Raw genomic sequence first — 18,375 nt, forward strand, 5'->3', positions numbered from 1 at the left:
TGGTCATCAACTATTCAAAGAAACGGCTGTGTTGTTCTCATCTCACAGCAAATCACTCCTGGTGAGGTTTTAGATCCATAGGATGTGAGAAGTGGAGGCGATCTTGGGGGTTGAAGTTCACCTTCTCTTCTTACAGATAAGGGAACCCTGACGATGGCAATTTAAATGATTTCCTCAAGGTCATAGAACTAGTTTTTAAATCTTGAGGCAGCGTATCTCCACCTTTGACCACGAATGTCTTCCCCACAGTTAAATTCAGGATATGCTCAGGGAGTAGGAACTCCTTGTAAAACCACTGGAATAAAAGCACAGTGTCTGCAAGGGCTAAATCTAAGTGAGTTCTTAGTTTTCCCCTGTTTTATATCATCTGCTTTGCTGATGTAGATGAGTTAACTGATAGCTTAATACTTTACTAAGCGCAAGAAAGGATCTAAATTGTCAATAAAATTGGACCAAAACCTTAATTTTGTGAACTGTGTGTCTGCACCCAAGAAAATAATGACACCATTATCTTTCATGAAACCAAACATAATTATTTAAAATTATTATAATATAAAATTATCCCTTATGTTTTTAGTCTTTTATTTTTAATATCAAATCTATCTCTGACCTGTTTCATTGTACATGAGACTTTGCTGTAATGAGTGTCGCACACACAAAAAAATGGGCAACAGTGAAAAGAAGTTGTTTTCAAACAGCCTTTGTTTTTCTTGGATGATTTCGCTTAATATCCAACAGCCAAATGTGGAAACTGTAAAAGGAAAGCAAACATTTTTTATTACAGATGAAGCCTTATATGCTTAATATTGTACACATATTGATTCTGGCTTGATCTTTTGAAACTTATGTTGCCCCAAATGTTGTTTCATCACAAAGGTCTTAGAAGTTCTTTCATAAAATCTGAATTGGAAGATCTCTTAGATAGGTAGATCTCATTTCATATAGCTCTTTACATGGATCATTAGTGGTCACCTGGCTTTTGTTTGAACACCTTCAGTGACAGGAGACTCACTACCACATGAAGTAGTTTATTCCGTTTTGCAGACAGTTGAAATTGTTAGCAATTTATACTGCATCACCCACTGGGACTAGTTAAATTCTTTGGAGAAGCATAGAAAAAAATCTTTTCCCTCTTCTACATGACAGTCTCTCAAGTGTTTGAAGATTGTTCTTAGGTCTCCCTTGGGTCTTCTCTTCTGCAAGCTAAATAAATCAATCCTCAGTTCTTTGGTTGTGCCATATGGTACCCTGCCATACAACATCACTGCATGTTGAGTGGCCTTGGATCACAGAATTCTAGAACCAGAAATCAGAGCAGCTAAAGTTTATGCGGTGTTTTCTATGGATCAGTGTGCTAACATTTCACATGTTACCTCCCTTAAATCCTTCCAACAACCTGGTGAGAGATCTCCGTTTCAGAGATCACAGAGCTAGAGGTGGTGGAACCCAGATCTGTCTGACTCCAGAACGTCGAATTTGATCTCATTTCACACATGAAGGAACTGAGCCTCCCCTCCACCCCACAGAAGTAAAGTGACTTGCCCAAGGGCACCAGCCTCTGGTGGGTGAGCTAGGACTGAATTCAGATCTGCCGCCCAGAGAAGGCTGTTTCCACTGGGCCTCTCCCAAAGGGGAGGAATCAGCAGGCTCCTGATCTGTCTTCCTACTTTGCTTTAAAAACCGGCTCTCCTCATTTTGGCAGAACGAGCATTTTTTGGACCCTTAACTGTGTGTCTAGAACATCTATTTTAAATCAGAAGCAGGGGTGACACCAGTGTGACAAGGCTATACTGTTTTGCATAAAACAGCAAGAGGAACTCAACACATTTTGTCGTGTTTTTGTGCCAAAACGGTGGTGTTTAAATTTTTTGGCAATACAATCCTGTAAAAAATAAACTACAAATACGTGTTCAGAAAGCAACGGATGACCTTGAGTGTACCGCAGTCATTTCAGAATCCGTCCTACGTGCTTAACCCTGTCATACTGCTCACCCCTGAAACATTCATTTTATGGTACCATTTCCCCACGTAAACCTTGGGAGCTTCCCATCGCCTGAAGGATGATTCAAGTGACTCTGCCCACCATTCATCCTCCTCTTCACCAACTCGCCCCTGAGCCAGTTGCTTCATGCTTCTCCTGTGTTTGCTCTCAATCCTCCCCTTTCTTGGAATGTCTTCCAGTTTCTGTCACTTAGCCACGTCCAGCGAATCCTGACCTCCCCAAGCTTGTGACCTCTGCTTCCGCTGGTTCAACTAGCAGCTACTGCCAGGGTTACTTATTTAGTACCTAATAGATAGAGCTGTGCACAGGTAAAGATCCAGTTTTTCTAAGTGCTTAGACCCCTATTTTCTCTGTTTGCATCCACACAATAATCAGAACAGGGGCTTGTCCATGGGAGACTCGCAAAACAAAGTTCCTTTCTTCATTTTAATAAATGGATGTCAGTGGGTCCTTGTGCCTTGGAAAGCATGAAATAAAATCCATGGTTTATGAAATTGAAATTAAAAGTTGAAAGAATTTATCCTCTTAGTGAAGTCAGAAGACATATGAAAAATTATAAATTGGATTTTTGTAAATCAGTATCTGGGTGAGGATCACTGTAATTTCCAAGAAGACAAAGGGTTAGTACGTGCAGCTCCTTAAGACCTAGAACTAAATTTTATTTAGATGTGTCTCCCCAGCTCTTCATACAATATTGATCACATATTAGCTAATATATTTATGGAATTAATAATGAGTGAATGAACGAGTACATCTTAATAAAATCATCCAAGGATGGCATGGGTGTTCTTGTGGGGTGGTGAGTGCCCATCCCAGGAAGTGCTGAGCATGGTCTGGGCAACCAGTGAAGGAATGTCCCTTCCAACCCCCAGTAGTCTGCTTCTATGACACACAATAAAGGGCATTCCATAATGTTTAAAATGTCTTTTTGGATGGTTTACCAAAAAAAAAAAATCACCTCTGGATTTATCAGCTTTGGAAGTTTGTATTCTTGCTTTTTAAATGCAAGCTATAAGTGTTAAACTGCTGAATCAATAGTTCTACTCAGCTGTAAAAAAATATACATCAGAAGATGAGGGGAGACATAACCATTCTCCAGTAGCTGCCCACAACACATACATGCTGTGTCTTTGGAGCCAAACAGACACCGATTCAAATTCCTCCTGTTCCATTTACTAGGTCTGTCATTTTGGACAAGTTACTCCTCATCTGCAGACGGGGAGACTTATTCTTACGCAGGGTTTTTGCGAGGATCAAATCAGATAATGTTGAAAAGCATCCAGCACAATAGGCTTGCAATAAATGATAGCTGTTAGGCTTACACATTCCTTGGTGGTTGTCTAAACCCCTAGTAATAAACTTTCACATTCACATGGCAGTTTGCATATTACATAATGTGGTCACATATGTTATGACCCCACCTGGTCTTCAAAACAACCCAGTGGGGTAGAACGAAGGTTACTGTTCTTATTTTACCAGTGAGAGAGGTCAAGGGTCTTGCCTACATCAGACCTTGCAGAATGGTGACTAGAATCCAGGTCTTCTTGTTCCAGGGACACAATCTCCATTTCACCTGCTGCTGCAAGGGGCTAGTGTTGGGGGCGGGGGTTCCTCAGATTTCCTTCATTTGTTCAGCAAGTATTTATTGCAACTCAAATAATTCAGCTGGATATTTGTCCTATTTGTGGTATCTCTCATTAATGAGCAGAGTGCTTGGTATATAATAGTTGCTCAATAAGCACTTGTGGAATGAATGGATGGATGAAGCCAATTCTCTGAATCCTTTCACTAGATCACCCTGTTTCTGCTAAAGGGGCAAGAATACTTGCAGGGGACTGGGAGAGACTAGCTGTTGGGAGAAGCCATATAGAGAGAAGCTGGTGCAAGATGAGGCAGATTACACACAACAACGTGGATGACTCCCAGAATAATTACACTGAGCAAAAGAAGCCAGACGAAGAAGAGTACATGCCGTGTGCTTCCATTTATATAAAATTATAGAAAATGTAAGCTAATCTATAGGACAGAAAGCAGTTCAGTGGTGGCCTGGGGATGGAACAGGGTGGAGTCAGGAGGGAGCAGTTTCAAAGAGTCAGGAGGAAATGTTTGGTGGTGATGGATATGTTCTTACCTTTATTGCGGTCATGGTTTCATAGGCGTATAAACATGTTTAATGTCTCAAAATGTATGCTTCAAATATGTGCAGTTCATTGTCAAGTATACCTCTAGAAAGTTGTTTCAAGAGGAAGAGGAGGAAAGAGAGTGCGGAGATGAAGGAAAGGGAGACGAGGTGGGTTTTCTCCATAGGTTCTCTCTGTTTCACCCCTACAGACACAAATGCCAAGGCCTATAGTAAGGCTGGTTCTCTATCCCTTTAGTGGTCAGTATCTTGGCCTGCTGGGTGGAGAAAGGGTTGGCCTGGGACTCAGAAGGACTGCTTCCACTCACAAAGGCATGATGCTGGGCATTAGCCTGCCCTCTGTCGGCCCCCACTTCCCATTTATAACTTGGCAATATGGGTCCCTGCTTGCCCAGCCAACCTCAGCATCAATTGGAAGATTACCTAAGGTGACACACATCAGAATGCTTTGTGAACTGTGAGTGTAGGTTAAGGGGAGGAGGGCAGTGGGGTTTCAGGGAATGAGCCCTGACCTCCTTTCTAGCCCAGTCATGACAACAAACAGTACAATGTCACACAGACCCTCAGCAGCAGCTGAGTTGTTTGAACTTTATGTCCCCTGACTAAATAACCCCAGACACCTATGCTGCAAGTTTTCTCGTGTCCACTAGCTCTAATTTCTTCAGCTGTGCCACTCAGTCCCTGTGAGAACTTGGATACTCGTGGCTCCACTTGGAGGTCTATCAAGTGAGGGGATTGGACTCTCTGGCCCCTATGGTCCTTCTGGCTCTTGCACTGCAGGATTCCATCACCTTCACATCAAACTGTTCGCCCGCCCACTTTGGTGACTCCAGGTGGGGAGGAGACATGTGGCCAGTGACAGTTCTCGCATCCCTGACCCTCAGTGATTTTGAGGCATCAGGGAAATGGGAACATTTACTACATCCTCACCCCCCCACCAACACACACACGTGCGCACGCATGCACACACGCATGCACACATGCTCACACACGCATGCACACATGCTTACACACGCACACATGCACACACGCTCACACACACATCTTGGATTTGTTTGTTTGTTACTTTACTCTCATAAACACCAAGTTAACATATATACCCAGTATATTTTTAAGTTCATTCACTCAAAACCTTAGACATTAATAGGTTAAAGCGCTTACCTTCCAGAAAGTTTGGTCATTAAAATAGTTAACCACGTGAGGTGACTTCCATATTTTGAGGTTTAAGAGCATACCTGTTTAAATTCATAATTAAATGTTACACACTTAGATGATTGCATTTGTTATCTCAAAATTAATCAAAATATTATAAGTCAACTATGGTATCTCAGCAGAAATCCTTTTTTCTTCCACAACCAGGAGATAGACAAATTGAAGCACTGTCCTTCCTGGACCAGCTTAATTCATTCTATAGACATCTTTCAAAAGGAACTGGCAAGAACAATTACATCCAAAGGATTTAGGTTACGCAGGGAGGTATATGATCGTCATGGATTAACACACTTCCCAAGACGGAATAGAAGGACCCTGTTAGACGGTGCCCCTCTTAAGAGCTGGTCTATTTAAAATGCAAAAGCTACCATGGAGAGCGACTCAAATAGCCACCCCTGCAGGTCCATCCTCACTGGTTCCAATAAAGTCCCAGTGACCTCAGCTCAAGATTCCACTTGTTAGGAAAGTAGTTTATAACAACTTGCGTCTGTGCCTGTTCTTTTCTCCCATCCGTCCTCCACCCAGAGAGCTCGGGCCCTATGCCTTCCCCAGTCGCTCAAAGTCTGCCAAATTTCCAGTACATAAAGTAGTGTTTACCTTTCATGTGAAGCAGGGAAATGCCATTGATGATGATCAGTCCCAATGTATTAAATAGTAAGATTAACAAGAGTAGGTGTGTGCTTATTCATATTTTCATCTTATAGTGTGTGCCTTTAACTGATATTGGCATGTAGAGTGCAATCAGCACACCTCATTTAGCTAGAATTACTCAGAAATGATCCCTGTCGCCTACATATATTTTCCAGATAGCTGAGGCTTACTCATCTGATGCAAATCCTCTAAAATTATTATATTTTCTTGTCTTATGAGACAACACTGAACACATTTAGACTTTTAAAAAAAATCAGAACTGTTCCTAGGAACATCCTTTTATGAAATGTGCTGTGTAACGTGGAGAAGGGCTACAGCTGCTGAAGGTTACTGGCCTGTTCTCCAGCAGCCCAAGCTTCTCATGTTCTTGTGACTGGTTTTAGGAAATTCTCTTCTCCTGCTAGGCTCTCTGCTTTCACTTCTAACTTCTACGAGGGTGCCTTGCCTCTAGAAGCCTATCCACGTCTAATCTGCTATTTCTAATCTGCCTGACCTGGGAAACCCCATCACTATGCTTGATAAGATGGTTTCTTAAATAAGTGCATATATTATAGACGGGCTCCACGGAACGAGGTCTCTTCACATGTAAAATGGTTGGCTTAAGGGGGTCAGTTTGTTGCCATCTTGGCCTCTTGGAGGCCTCTTTCCGCCTCCATTGTCCAAGTCCTTTTTTTATCACTGGCTCCCTCATGTGGAAAGCAACATGTGAAGAGGAAAGCTGGTTGGTCTTAACTCTTAAAGGAATGATAGGAGTGTCTTTCCTCTATTCTCTTTCTTGGCTTCAGTGAAGCACGGGAAGCCTCCGCACGCTGGGGAGAGTGGTAAATGGTGTGAGAGGCCAGGGGTAGGGCTGCCAGGTAAAATACAAGATGCTCAGTTCCTTTTGAATTCCAAATTGGGTGCCTTGTGTTTTCACTTGCTAAATCTGGCAACCCTATTCAGGGTTGGACTGCCACCACGAATAGAATGTAAAGTGATGGCTGGAGACATTTTTCTTATCTGTATTTAATTAATCACCTCAGACTCTGTCGAAAGCCGAGGCCAATTGTTACGTTAAAGCAATTCTAGCCAATCTCATTCTCTAAAACTCCAAACAGTACTTTCATATATGTTTCAGAGCTGAAAGGACGCCATATGATTAGTTACTATAATCATTTCATTTTACAGAGAAGCCAGCCAATGCCCAAAGTGACACGCCCAAGATCACACAACTCCTTAGTGTCTACTTATGCTACTTTGTCTCTTATTTGGCATTCACTCCATGCTTAGAGGTACAATATATGAAAATCTAACCAATAAAAGCTGTTTGCTTGTAGAATAACAGTGAGCAGTTCTGTACAGAATGCATGTTTTCACCTAGCATGTAAGACTGGCAAATTGGTATCTCCCCAAGATTCTTTGCAGGTCTGTCATATTGCAGAAGCAAAAGAACATCAGTCCTCTGTTTACAGATCTCTAATGCCTTCCCATGTCTCAGAATGATCTGGCTCCTTGCTACCACTCTATCCTCAACCCCTGCCACTCTCCCTGTCACTCCACCCACATCAGCTACACTGACATCCTTGCTGTTCCCCAAACATGCAATGCATGCTCCTGCCTCAGTGCCTTTGCACTTGCTGTCCCTTTTCATGGAATGTTCTTCTCCCAAATAAACACATGGTATCTCCCTCATTTTTTGCATTCAAGTCCTTGCTTAAAAGTCAGCTTCTTAGATAGGCCTTCCTTACCACCCTTCTAAAAGAGCAGCCCACCTTCACAATAACTCTATGTTCCCCCTACCCTGATTTATTTCCCTTCATAGTGCTTATTACTATCTGACATAGCACATATATATTCATTTTATTTTATTTTATTTTTTTCTGTTTATGGGAAAAGCCCCCTCCCCATCTAGAAGGTGAGGCCAGGGAATTTGGTTCACTGCTGTATCCTGAGTACCTAAGAATAGTGCCTGGCTCATAGCAGATATTGAACAAATATTTGCTGAACAAAATAGTATTTAGGTGTTCTCAGGGAGTAAAAGGTAAGCTCTGTAGCATAAGGGTCTCCTTGGTCTTTTGTGCAAAATTTGATGAAATCACCAGTCCTGGGCTCAAGAGGCTGCAGTGTCCAGGTGACTTCTGAGGACCTTTCCAATTATGAAAGTTTGTAATTCTGTGTTCCTTTATTTTTTAATCAAGGTCTGGGCTCTTTGCCTCCTTTGGCTGGAGCTGAGGGGGTGGGTTCAGGGGGAAGGGCATGGGCACATACACGTCCAGGGATGGGGCAAGTTCAGTCTAGGCCCAGGCCCTGTGCCCTGGACAATGGTGGAAGAAGGGTGGTCTCACACTGACCTGTCAGAAGACCAGATCCCACACCCATAATGATGGTGAAGCTGAATGCCCCGGAGTCAGTGAGTATCTGGTAGCCAAGCCTAGAAATGACAAAGCAGAGGTGGTCACATTTGGGCATCAGGCCGCAGAGGTCATTGGGGACAGAAAAGATTGCATCAGTAGTGATGCTGTCAGGAAGGGCCACCAGGAGAACAAATGTCCCCTCCCTAGGCAGTACATTCCCGTCATTCTCCCACAAAGCTATGCAGACATGTAGAAGGGGAAGAAGGGATTTCAAGATCCTCTTTGGCTTACTTTAGTTCTCAGACCCCATGAACGATGAACTAGAGTAGAAGTCAGAAAACCCAAGTTCAGGTCCCAGTTCTGTTACTAGCTGCACGACCCTAGGCACTTAAACTCTCACAGTCCTGAGTTTCCTCATTAGGCAATTAAAGATGAAGGTTTTATTTCTATCAGGGCGAGATGGGGTACAGCTTGGCCATCAGACCCACCTCCCCTGCCTACCCCCTTGGACATATGTGCCTGTCCTCTCTCCTTCAAAGCAACCCCAGGGCTTCACTTTAAACTATTAAGCGGCCCTTGGAGGACACCTGTGTGACCTTGCAGTAGGCAAAAAGTTCTTAAACATGACACACAGGAGCTAAACATAGAGGGAACAATGATAAATTGGACTATGATAAAATTAAAACTATTGTTCATCAAAAGATACCATTAAGAAAGTAAAAAATCAAGGGACTTCCCTGGTGGCACAGTGGATAAGAGTACACCTGCCAATGCAGGGGACACAGGTTCGAGCCCTGGTCCGAGAAGATCCCACATGCCGTGGAGCACCTAAGCCCGTGAGCCACAACTACTGAGCCTGCGCTCTACAGCCCGTGAGCCACAACTACTGAGCCCACGTGCCACAACTACTGAACCCCATGTGCCTAGAGGCCATGCTCTGCAACAAGAGAAGCCACCGAAATGAGAAGCCTGCACACCGCAACGAGGAGTGGCCCCAGCTCGCCACAACTAGAGAAAGCCCACGCACAGTAAAGAAGACCCAACACAGCCAAAAATAAATAAATTAAATAAATAAATTTATTTTTTAAAAATCCCACAATTTGTGAAAAATGCTCCATCCAGCCTCCAAGCACAGCATCTGACTGATTTACATTCGCTCACCCAAATGGGAAATCGACAAATATTGTTTGTGGAATGAATGTAAAGTCAACTGACTCATCCAATGACACAGAGCTAATAAAACAGCTGATCCACACTTCCCAGAAAGCGCTCTAACTGCCAGCTCAGTCCTTTCCCCATCTTTCCACTACATCCAGATGCCCCTCCTACGGAGGCAGCAGCATCAGTAACCATCATAAAGAAAGGGGCCATGTGTTGGGTGTTTACTGCATGCCAAGCCCTGTCCCGAGCCCTTTAATTATTATATGTTGCTGAATCATCACAGCAGCCCTGGGACATGGATCTTATTATCCTATTTTACAGATAGAAAACTGAGACTTAAAGAGAGTTTGAATACCATGCCTAAGGTCACACAACTGGTAAATGTGACCTTGGTCTGTGTGTCCCTGAAGCCTGTGCCCTTTGCTTCCAGCAGACCAGAGGCCACCCCGAGAGGGGTCATCGCTGTCACTGTGCCCTTCCCTTTGCCAGGTTCCCGCAGAGGAGAGAGGACTACTTCTTGGTCCTCAGCTGTCTCATCCTGATGAGAATTGGCCTGCGGACGGGTGTTGGAGCCAGCTCACACAGACACACAGGCCGATGGTTCTCAGCTCTTCTCAACTCCACGTTCAGGGGTGTTACCTTGATGGCTTGAAATTGGCCACAGGGAGAAATCAGCAAATGCTCTAAGTCAGGGCTTTGTTTCCCTGGAGAGCCAGTTGTTCGTCCTTTAGCAGCACACTGCTGGTTGACAGCTTTGCTTTTTTTTTTTTTTGCTATAGGCCAATAGTTCTCAAACTTGAGCTTGTATGAGAATCACACAGAGGACTCGTTAAAACAGACTGCTGGGCCTGCCCCCAGATTTCTAATTGTGTGGGTCTGGGGTGGGGTATGATTTGCATTTCAAACAAGTTCCCAGGTGATGCTGATGCTGTTGAGAGCCACTGTTCTAGGAGAGCCACAGAATCACAGAATTTGGGGGATAGAAGGGTAGGTGGTGCAGAAGTTCCAGGTCGGCAGCCCATGAGCAGAATTTGGCCCACACAATGTTTCTAGTGATTTTGAATCTTTTGCCAATGCTTGGGAAGTACATGCAAAACTCTGGATTTCTGACTTTTGAAAAGTCATTAGATCTGGCAACACTTATCCTGGGACCCTGCACGGTATTAGCTGCCCGGCACTGAAGAGCAAATGCCCATAGTTTCCTCCCCTCACCGGTCTCAGTTTTAGCCTTACCTGCCTGGTCCCTACAGGTATCTGAGTGTAGGACCCTGCTAGATCAACCCCTCATTTTACAGAGGGGAACTCAGGAGCCCAGAGAGAGGAAAAAGCTTTGCTGAGAGTCGCACAGCTATTGAAGCAGTGGCAGGCGCATCACTGGAGTCCATTACAGAGATGCACTGCCTCCCACAGACCATCCCCTCCCCACCCCCAAATGGGATCCTCTTCACCCCCAAGCAGCTCATGGAGGTATATCTCACCTGCTCACAGAAGATTCCTATAATTTGGGGCTATGGTCGTCTCTCTTGTTAGAACTGAGGGATGCAGACCTCCATGATTTCTTTGAGATACCTCCACAATGATGAGCTCTCATCACCCACCGCAGGTGCTCATAACCTTACAGCCAGGTTTCAGCCACATGACCTTGGACAGCTAACTCCCCCGAAGTATCATTTCTTAGGGAAAGCTAATAATACCTCACCAGGTGGTTGTGAGGATTGAATGAGATAATGACGTAATGATTTTAGCATAATGCCTAGCATTTAGAAAGCAGTCAAACAGTACTGTCATCAGTAATATTATTATTGTTATCACTAACTCAGTTCATCTGGAAAAATCTATCCCTGTGCCCAAGTTACTCTTCCATTATATGTGAGTCACATTCAGAAGATAAACAACTGCCCCCCACCGCAAAAAAAAAAAAAAAAAAGGAAAGAAACAAGAAGATAACTTCCAGAAGGTGATGGCCAGGGTTCTGATCATTGCTGTCCATTGTCTGAGGGGCACAGGACCTGACTCTGGTCCGGAGACCCACGGTCCCACCTCACTGCGTGACCTTAGCCAAGCTCCTTCCCTCTCTGGGTCTCAGGGATGGGCTGTACTCAGCATTTTCCTACATTAACATATCAAATCCTCTTAACCACACAGTACCTGGCCTCAAGTAGCACCCAACACCCCTAGGAGGGGAGGAATTATCATTATCTTCATTTACCATCGGGTGACAGAGGCTCAGAGAGGTTAGGTAGCATGGCCCAGCTAGTAAGAGGCCAAGACCCCACGGCACACTTCACCACAACCTAAACCACCAGGGACTGAAACACAGGCTCAGTTGGCTTGAGCCTGATCGCCTACTCTGCCTGCAATTGGGAGGACTCGGGACTGTCTGCCTTTGCCCTGCACCTAAGCTGCCTGCTTTAGAAAGAAGGGGCCTGGACAGGTGATAAGTCCATACACAGTAGGGGCTGGGCAGAATTTCAGAATAAATTGGCCAACGAATATTCACTGAGGCCTCTGACTGCCCGGCCCTGGGCACCACCCCCCCTTCCCCGGCCAGGGGCTCTGGGCACACTCCTTCCTGAGCTGGATGGGGTGATAAGGGGCTGAGCCAAGTGACCTACGTGGAAACCTTGGTCCACTTGACCTGAAGCGCCGTCAGCACAATGTTGGTGATCCCTCCGAGTAGACCCGGCAAGCCGAAGGTATACTGCACGCCGTAGGTGTCATGGAGGTCCAGCGTTCGTTGAAGACACACCTAGGAACAAACACCATTACCAGCAGATCTGCATGTGGGACTGATACTCCTTACCCACCCTTTCACAGACCCTTGGCATCCAGGGTATCCAGGGGGATGGGCATTAGGACTCAACTAAATAAGTGCTTCTCAGATTTGAATGTGCACTCACAGCACCTGGGGAGCTCATTAAAATGCAGAGTTGGATTTAGTGGGTCTGGGGCCTGAGATTCTGCATTTCTAGCAAAGTCCCAGGTGACACCAATGCTGGTCCGTTGTCCACACTACTCACATTTGGGGCTGATAATTCTGTGTTATGCTAGGGGCCCTCCTGTGCACTGTAGGAAGTTTAGCAGCGCCCCTGGCCTGTACCCTCTAGATGCCAGGAGCACCCCTCTCCCAGGTGTGTCAACCAGAACTGTCTCCAGATATTGTCAAATGTCCCCAGGGACTGATTGAGACCCACTGGTCTAGACCAAACCTAACTGCCATCCAAGAGACTACATGGCTGATTAAAAGGAAAGAATCTGACCACACCTCTAGACGCCCAGTCAGTACTCCTTCCATTTCATCACTTGGCCTCCCAGATGGCTGGGAGCCAACAGATGTGGATACCAATACAAATTTCATCAGGCTAGTTCCCTCCTTAGAATCCTCATTGTCTTGGGAATAAAAATTCAGACTCTTGAACTCGCCCAGAAGGTATTCCTGAGCACCTGCCATCTCCCAAGGCTACGGTGAGAGGCACACTCCCTGATGAACGTCATGCTTCAGCCCAAAGAACATCTTTCCGTTTCCTGGTTGGGCCACATGCTCTTCTTGCCACTGAGCCTTTGAACACACTGTTCCTTCTGCCTGGAGTACATTTCCCACTTCTTTCCCTGGCTAATCTAAGTTCTTTGTCAATGCTCGGGTGAGACCTTCTCTGCTCTGGGAGGCATTTCCTGACCCATCTCAGGCCAGCTTAGATGTGCTCCAGTAGCAGTTAACACACTGTGTTGCGTTTATTTGTCCATTTCCTTCACTACACTATAGCTTGGGAAGCAGGAAGACTGTTAAAACAAATGTGTTGAATGAATGAATGAATGAGTGAATGAATGAACGAAAAAATCAGTGAATCATCTTTGAATCCTTCCCGCAGTGATAGACTCAAGGAACCTGAGGCACAGAGAACGTGACAGACACTGAGCCTCATGATACTTGCGATACATGTTTTTTGGCCACGCCGCGTGACTTGTGGGATCTTAGTTCCCCAACCAGGGATTGAACCCGGGCCCTCGGCAGTGAAAGCTTGGAGTCCTAACCGCTGGACCACCAGGGAATTCCTGTGATACACGTTTTGCTGAATATGTCCTACTTTCATCAGAGGATCTCAAAGCCAGAGGAGATAAAAGACATGCGCTTCCACTCCAAAGATGAAAAGCAGACTGCCCCATCTTTTGGTCAGATTGAACTGTTGGTAAGTTCTTCCTTATTTGGGTTTGAAACTGCCTCCCTGAATATCCACGGTTCATCCAAATTCATCTTCTTGTGTCACCCAAAAGTCTATTCCTTTTTCCTCCATCAGGTCTTCAAACCTACGAAGATCTGTTGCTCCTAAATATTTCTCTTAGAAGTGTGTGATGACAAATCGGCTATAATGGCGCATTCTGACGTTACCAGTATATGTAGAATATTGAAGGAAGAAAAATCCATCCACTTAGAAGAAGAACTAAATAATCAGAAGTGGACGTGACCTGGATTATCAACCCAGCATCCCTCTTTTGAGCGCTGCCCTTCCCACCCCCATTCACATGGTTCATGGACAGCAGACTTGCATGTATGATGTGCTGTACCTCCCACCCAGCCAAAGATGGGCACATTATCCAAGTTAGACCAAGGAGCCCCTTCTCCAAAGAATTTGCAACTGGGGCCAAGAGATTTCACCTGGCTGCTTTCTTGAAGAGAAAGATGACACTCCACCATGTGGAGCAGGAGAAGAAGAAGGAAGTCTACAGAGTGAGAATAAAGCAGATGTTCAGGAAAAGCAAAAAAAGAAGAGCGGGGAATTCTTGGGTTCCCCACAAGACTCGCATCCCTGGTGCCAGCCATTCCTGGGCTCCCAGCAGCATTCCTGTCCTTGGGTTCAGTGATACCCCAGTAGCCTTCTAGCAAATCCCCCTTATTCCTGAGCAAGCTTGAATATGTTCTGATACTTGCTCCCCAGATCTTAACTAATGCACCATCCGACTTGGGTGGATCCCTCACCCAAGCTCTGAAGTTAAACTGAGAAGCTGCCAACGGCTGCCTAATGCAGCCCTTGGCACTACAAGATGGCCTGCCATGTTCTAGGGGCCTGGACCCTGGTGGAAGCCAAAGCAGCAGGTGTTCATTGCCCAGCTCCTTACCTGCAGGTACATGGCTCCCCAGATGGAGATCAGCCCAGCCAGGAGACCCAGCACCATGGCAAGCCAAGGAGAAGGGATCAGGTAACAGGGGGCGCCCACAGCCACACCTCCTGCCAGCACCGCATTGTGGATGTGCGTCTGCAGAGGAATAGCTTGTGGGTGAATGAAATGACATAGAGACGACAGGATCTCTCTAAATTACTTGGTAAGCCGGTAGCAAGAAAACAGTGTAACATCTTCCCTGCTTCTCTGATCCTGAAACCAGCCCCTCCCCTCTGCTGAGAGTTCACCAACGGTCTTACCTCACCCCACTTCTCAGGCTCAGGGAGCAGTCACCCTGATTGGGAGTCATTTAGCCTGAAAGTGCAGTTTCTCAGGATCCTAGCCATGCTCACACTCAGTTGTGATGTGTCGTTGGGTGCTTAACCACTCAGTGCTTTAACTTTGTCACCAGAAAAATGGGGTTTTGATTGTATCTACTGATACGGTTATTGTGAAAATTGAGTCACCATATATAAAACTCTGAGCTCAATGCCTGGCATAGAACATGAGTAAATGCCCCCCAAATATAAGCCATTATTATTGTTTTTTACTATTATTATTATTGGCTACTTGGTGCCGATGTCACCCTGTATTATTGGACCCCATCCCAAGAAGCTGGCCCTTGTTCCTGGGTCATGTCTCTGCTATGACCTTCACCTCCTCTAGAACTGGGGCTTTGCCTTGCTCTTATGCTACTGCTCTCTGCCTCTCTCAATTCTACCCAGATCTTGGAGCTCTGGGCCCTGGGACCAGCTTCTGGGGTTCCCCGACCTGATGCCTACACCTGCCTCCCTGGATGTCGCTACCTTGTTTGATCCTAGACTCCCTGTGACCATGGAGCACACCTGTGGGGACCCTCACCTCCCCTTAGTGCTGTTAACCTGTCATCCTTGGCCATCTTCTCTCCCCTTCACCCACCCCCCCCTCCCCGCCCCATCTGTCTAGACTTTCCCATCATGTCTGGCTGGCTGACCTCATGCCCTGATCATCATGGGACCTTGTTTTGTCTTTAGTCTACCATCTCACGGATCTCTCCCCCGAAAACTCACACACAGACTCGCAGCTACGTTGTTAATAGCAGCTAATATTTGCCCAGTACTTATTAGCTCTGGGCACGAAGCCCTTTACGTGCATCATCTCTCAATTCCCACTTTACATATGAGGCAGTTGAGACTCAAACAGTTTAAGTGGTTTGGCCAAGTTCAGATGGCTAGGGAAACAAAGATCTTTACTTTGGATTCCGTTTATTCCATTCTTGAAATTTCTTCGGGGAAGGGGAGAGGATGACTCATTCTACCCCAGTTTTTCTCTGCTGACTCTTGCTTATGGGAGCTGGCTTTAGTTACCACCAGAAATGGGGTTCAGACTTGGGTTTGTTTGATGTCAAGGCTGATAGATTTAATCACTCCCCCCAGAGGGCCTTTGCTCATTTGACAGTCTCCTATGTTCCAGGCCCATTTGACAAGGCAGTGCTGATGGGCTGATGCCCCACGATGCTGCAGACAAGACCCCATCACCCGATATGCTCTTTCCCGACCTGTGGGGCTGGCACTGAGGCCGGCGGGTTGGGTGTGAATATGTGTGTCAGGCCTAGAAGACCCAAGTGCTGCCCAAGGGACAGCCCCCTCCTCACCATGTTGATCTTCCCTTGAGGGTGCGCCAAGGCTGACACTGAGATGGCTGTCACCATGCTGACAGCAAGGGCGTAGTAGGTGTTGAACAAGGCCTTCTTCCTCTCGTCCGGAATGTCCAGCAGAGCGGAGTTGAAACTCGGCCAGAACATCCACAAGAAGAGGGTGCCTGGAGGCCAGAGAGGGTCAGTGGCCGGAACCAGTATTCCTGCTCCAAAGCCTGAGCCAGGGGCACTTCAGACAGGAGAATTCTGGACCTGGCAAGTCTCATCTCTGTCACTTCCTTGCTCTGTGACTTTGGGCAAATCATGTCTCCTCTCTGAATTCTTAAGCTGGAAGGGCCCAGCTAACATAATTTACAGGCAAGGAAACTAAGGTCCAGAGAGTTGAAATCACCAAACCCCAGGCCTCCTGACCCTGGCCTGTGATGGCTTAAATGCTTATTTTAAAAAATTAATGGGATGCTTTCATTTGGCCCAATGGCCTGGTATTCAGTTGCCTGCTGGCGATCTCACTGCCTGATTTCCTTCTCCTAAGCCTCTCCCAGCCTCTAAGTTCATCACTTTTACTGGAGCTCTTCCAACTATTGATACACCACTATTACTCCTCTCTTCCCACTCCCATTCTTTCCTCCACTCCTAGGCCCGGTTTTCTTCATGTATCCAATTCTCTGCTTTAAGTTGAGGACAAAAGGATTGGATAACCTTATTTAAACTGAGATGTAATGAGCCTCTCCTCTCCTTTGGATATTAATGAAGAGAAGTTCCCTAGAGGGGAATTCAAAGATGTGAATTCATCAGATACCACTTGAAGAAATGGATCATTACCGAGGGGCTTCAGACACCCAGAGAAGGTTGGAAAAGGAGAGAGATTTTCCTCTTTTGGAGCCTCTTGCCCACCCCAGATCCGAGCCCGCCCACGCCACCGTGTCCTCACCCAGCATGGCGAACAAACTGGGGCTCGTGGCCGTCTGTTGTTTGTCCTCCGCTTCTCTAGGCAGAGGCTTCGGGAGGCAGCAGGCCACAGTCAGCCCGAAACAGGCCGCAAACACGTGGATGTACATCATGCTTATGTGGTTGTCCATCTGCAACAAAACCCAGCGGGAACAGTGAGTGTCAGCATCTTCTGCCCACAGGGAGGGAACCTCCCGTGTTCCTTGGAGAAAGTTCTGGCTTCGTGTAGGAGGCGTGACTTGAAGTCAGGAGACTGACCCAGCCCAGCAGCCCCCCTTTCAGAGGAGTCCCGTGAGCTGCTGTGTATTTATTCCCGACAGGTTTCGGGTTGGCTTTATTTATTTAGTTGGCCACGTCTTGCAGCTTGCAGGATCTTAGTTCCAGGACCAGGAATTGAATCCAGGCCACAGCAGTGAAAGCGCCGAGTCCTAACCACTGGACCGCCAGGGAATTCCCCTCTGGTTGGCTTTAAACACTTTTGGCTGAAGTCCACTTAGGTGGGGGAAGAGCCACACGGACATGTACCCCACTGCTTCCTACATTTTGGCAGAATTTCAAATTTTGCGTAGAGTATGAGTGATATGATCTTTGCACCATGAAGCAGCCAGAATTTTTATAATACGGAACTAAAGTGTTCGCAAAATTCCAGCTATATGTTCATTTTGCTTTATGAATATCGAATTTAGTAACCCTTCAAAACTCACTTCGTGGGCTACTGGTAAGTCCTGTCAGCTGTGCCTTCAACCAATATCCAGGTTTGGCAAAATTTTCACCACCACGCTCCACTGACCCCCACCTTGGTTTAAGCCACCATCAACACTTTGCCAAATTTTTGCAGTAATCTTCTAACTGGTCTCCCCATTTCCACCCTTGTCCCCCAACTGACTCTTCTCCACGTAGCAGCCGGAGAGACCCTGTTAAAATCTTAGCTCATGGCATACTTCTGCTCAGAATCCCCCAGTGAGGGGGGAGGGAATTCCTCCATCTCTCCCTCAATGTCAAAGTCAGCGTTCTTCCTACGACCTACAGGACCCTGCATGATCTGCCCTCCCACAACCTCTGTGACTCCACCTCCTACTCATTCCACACACACTGTCCTTGCTGTTCCTCAAACCCACACTCATGCTCCCACGTC

At 46.2% G+C, this 18,375-nt stretch overlaps 1 protein-coding gene across 1 annotated transcript in view; it reads right to left on the reverse strand.

The window, feature by feature from the left end:
• Positions 1-696: 696 nt before the first annotated feature.
• Positions 697-18,375, reverse strand: part of RHCE (Rh blood group CcEe antigens) — a gene marked incomplete at its 5' end in the record, with an annotated part of 33,145 nt that continues 15,466 nt past the window's right edge. The window contains 7 exons of the mRNA XM_079927404.1: positions 697-751; positions 5,304-5,377; positions 8,336-8,415; positions 12,115-12,248; positions 14,615-14,752; positions 16,290-16,456; positions 17,224-17,371. Coding sequence (XP_079783530.1) covers positions 725-751; positions 5,304-5,377; positions 8,336-8,415; positions 12,115-12,248; positions 14,615-14,752; positions 16,290-16,456; positions 17,224-17,371 — 768 coding nt within the window. The 3' untranslated portion in view covers positions 697-724. The remainder of the gene's footprint in view (positions 752-5,303; positions 5,378-8,335; positions 8,416-12,114; positions 12,249-14,614; positions 14,753-16,289; positions 16,457-17,223; positions 17,372-18,375) is intronic.

The sequence above is a fragment of the Stenella coeruleoalba genome (assembly GCF_951394435.1).
Source record: "Stenella coeruleoalba genome assembly, chromosome: 1".
Classification (NCBI taxonomy): domain Eukaryota; kingdom Metazoa; phylum Chordata; class Mammalia; order Artiodactyla; family Delphinidae; genus Stenella; species Stenella coeruleoalba.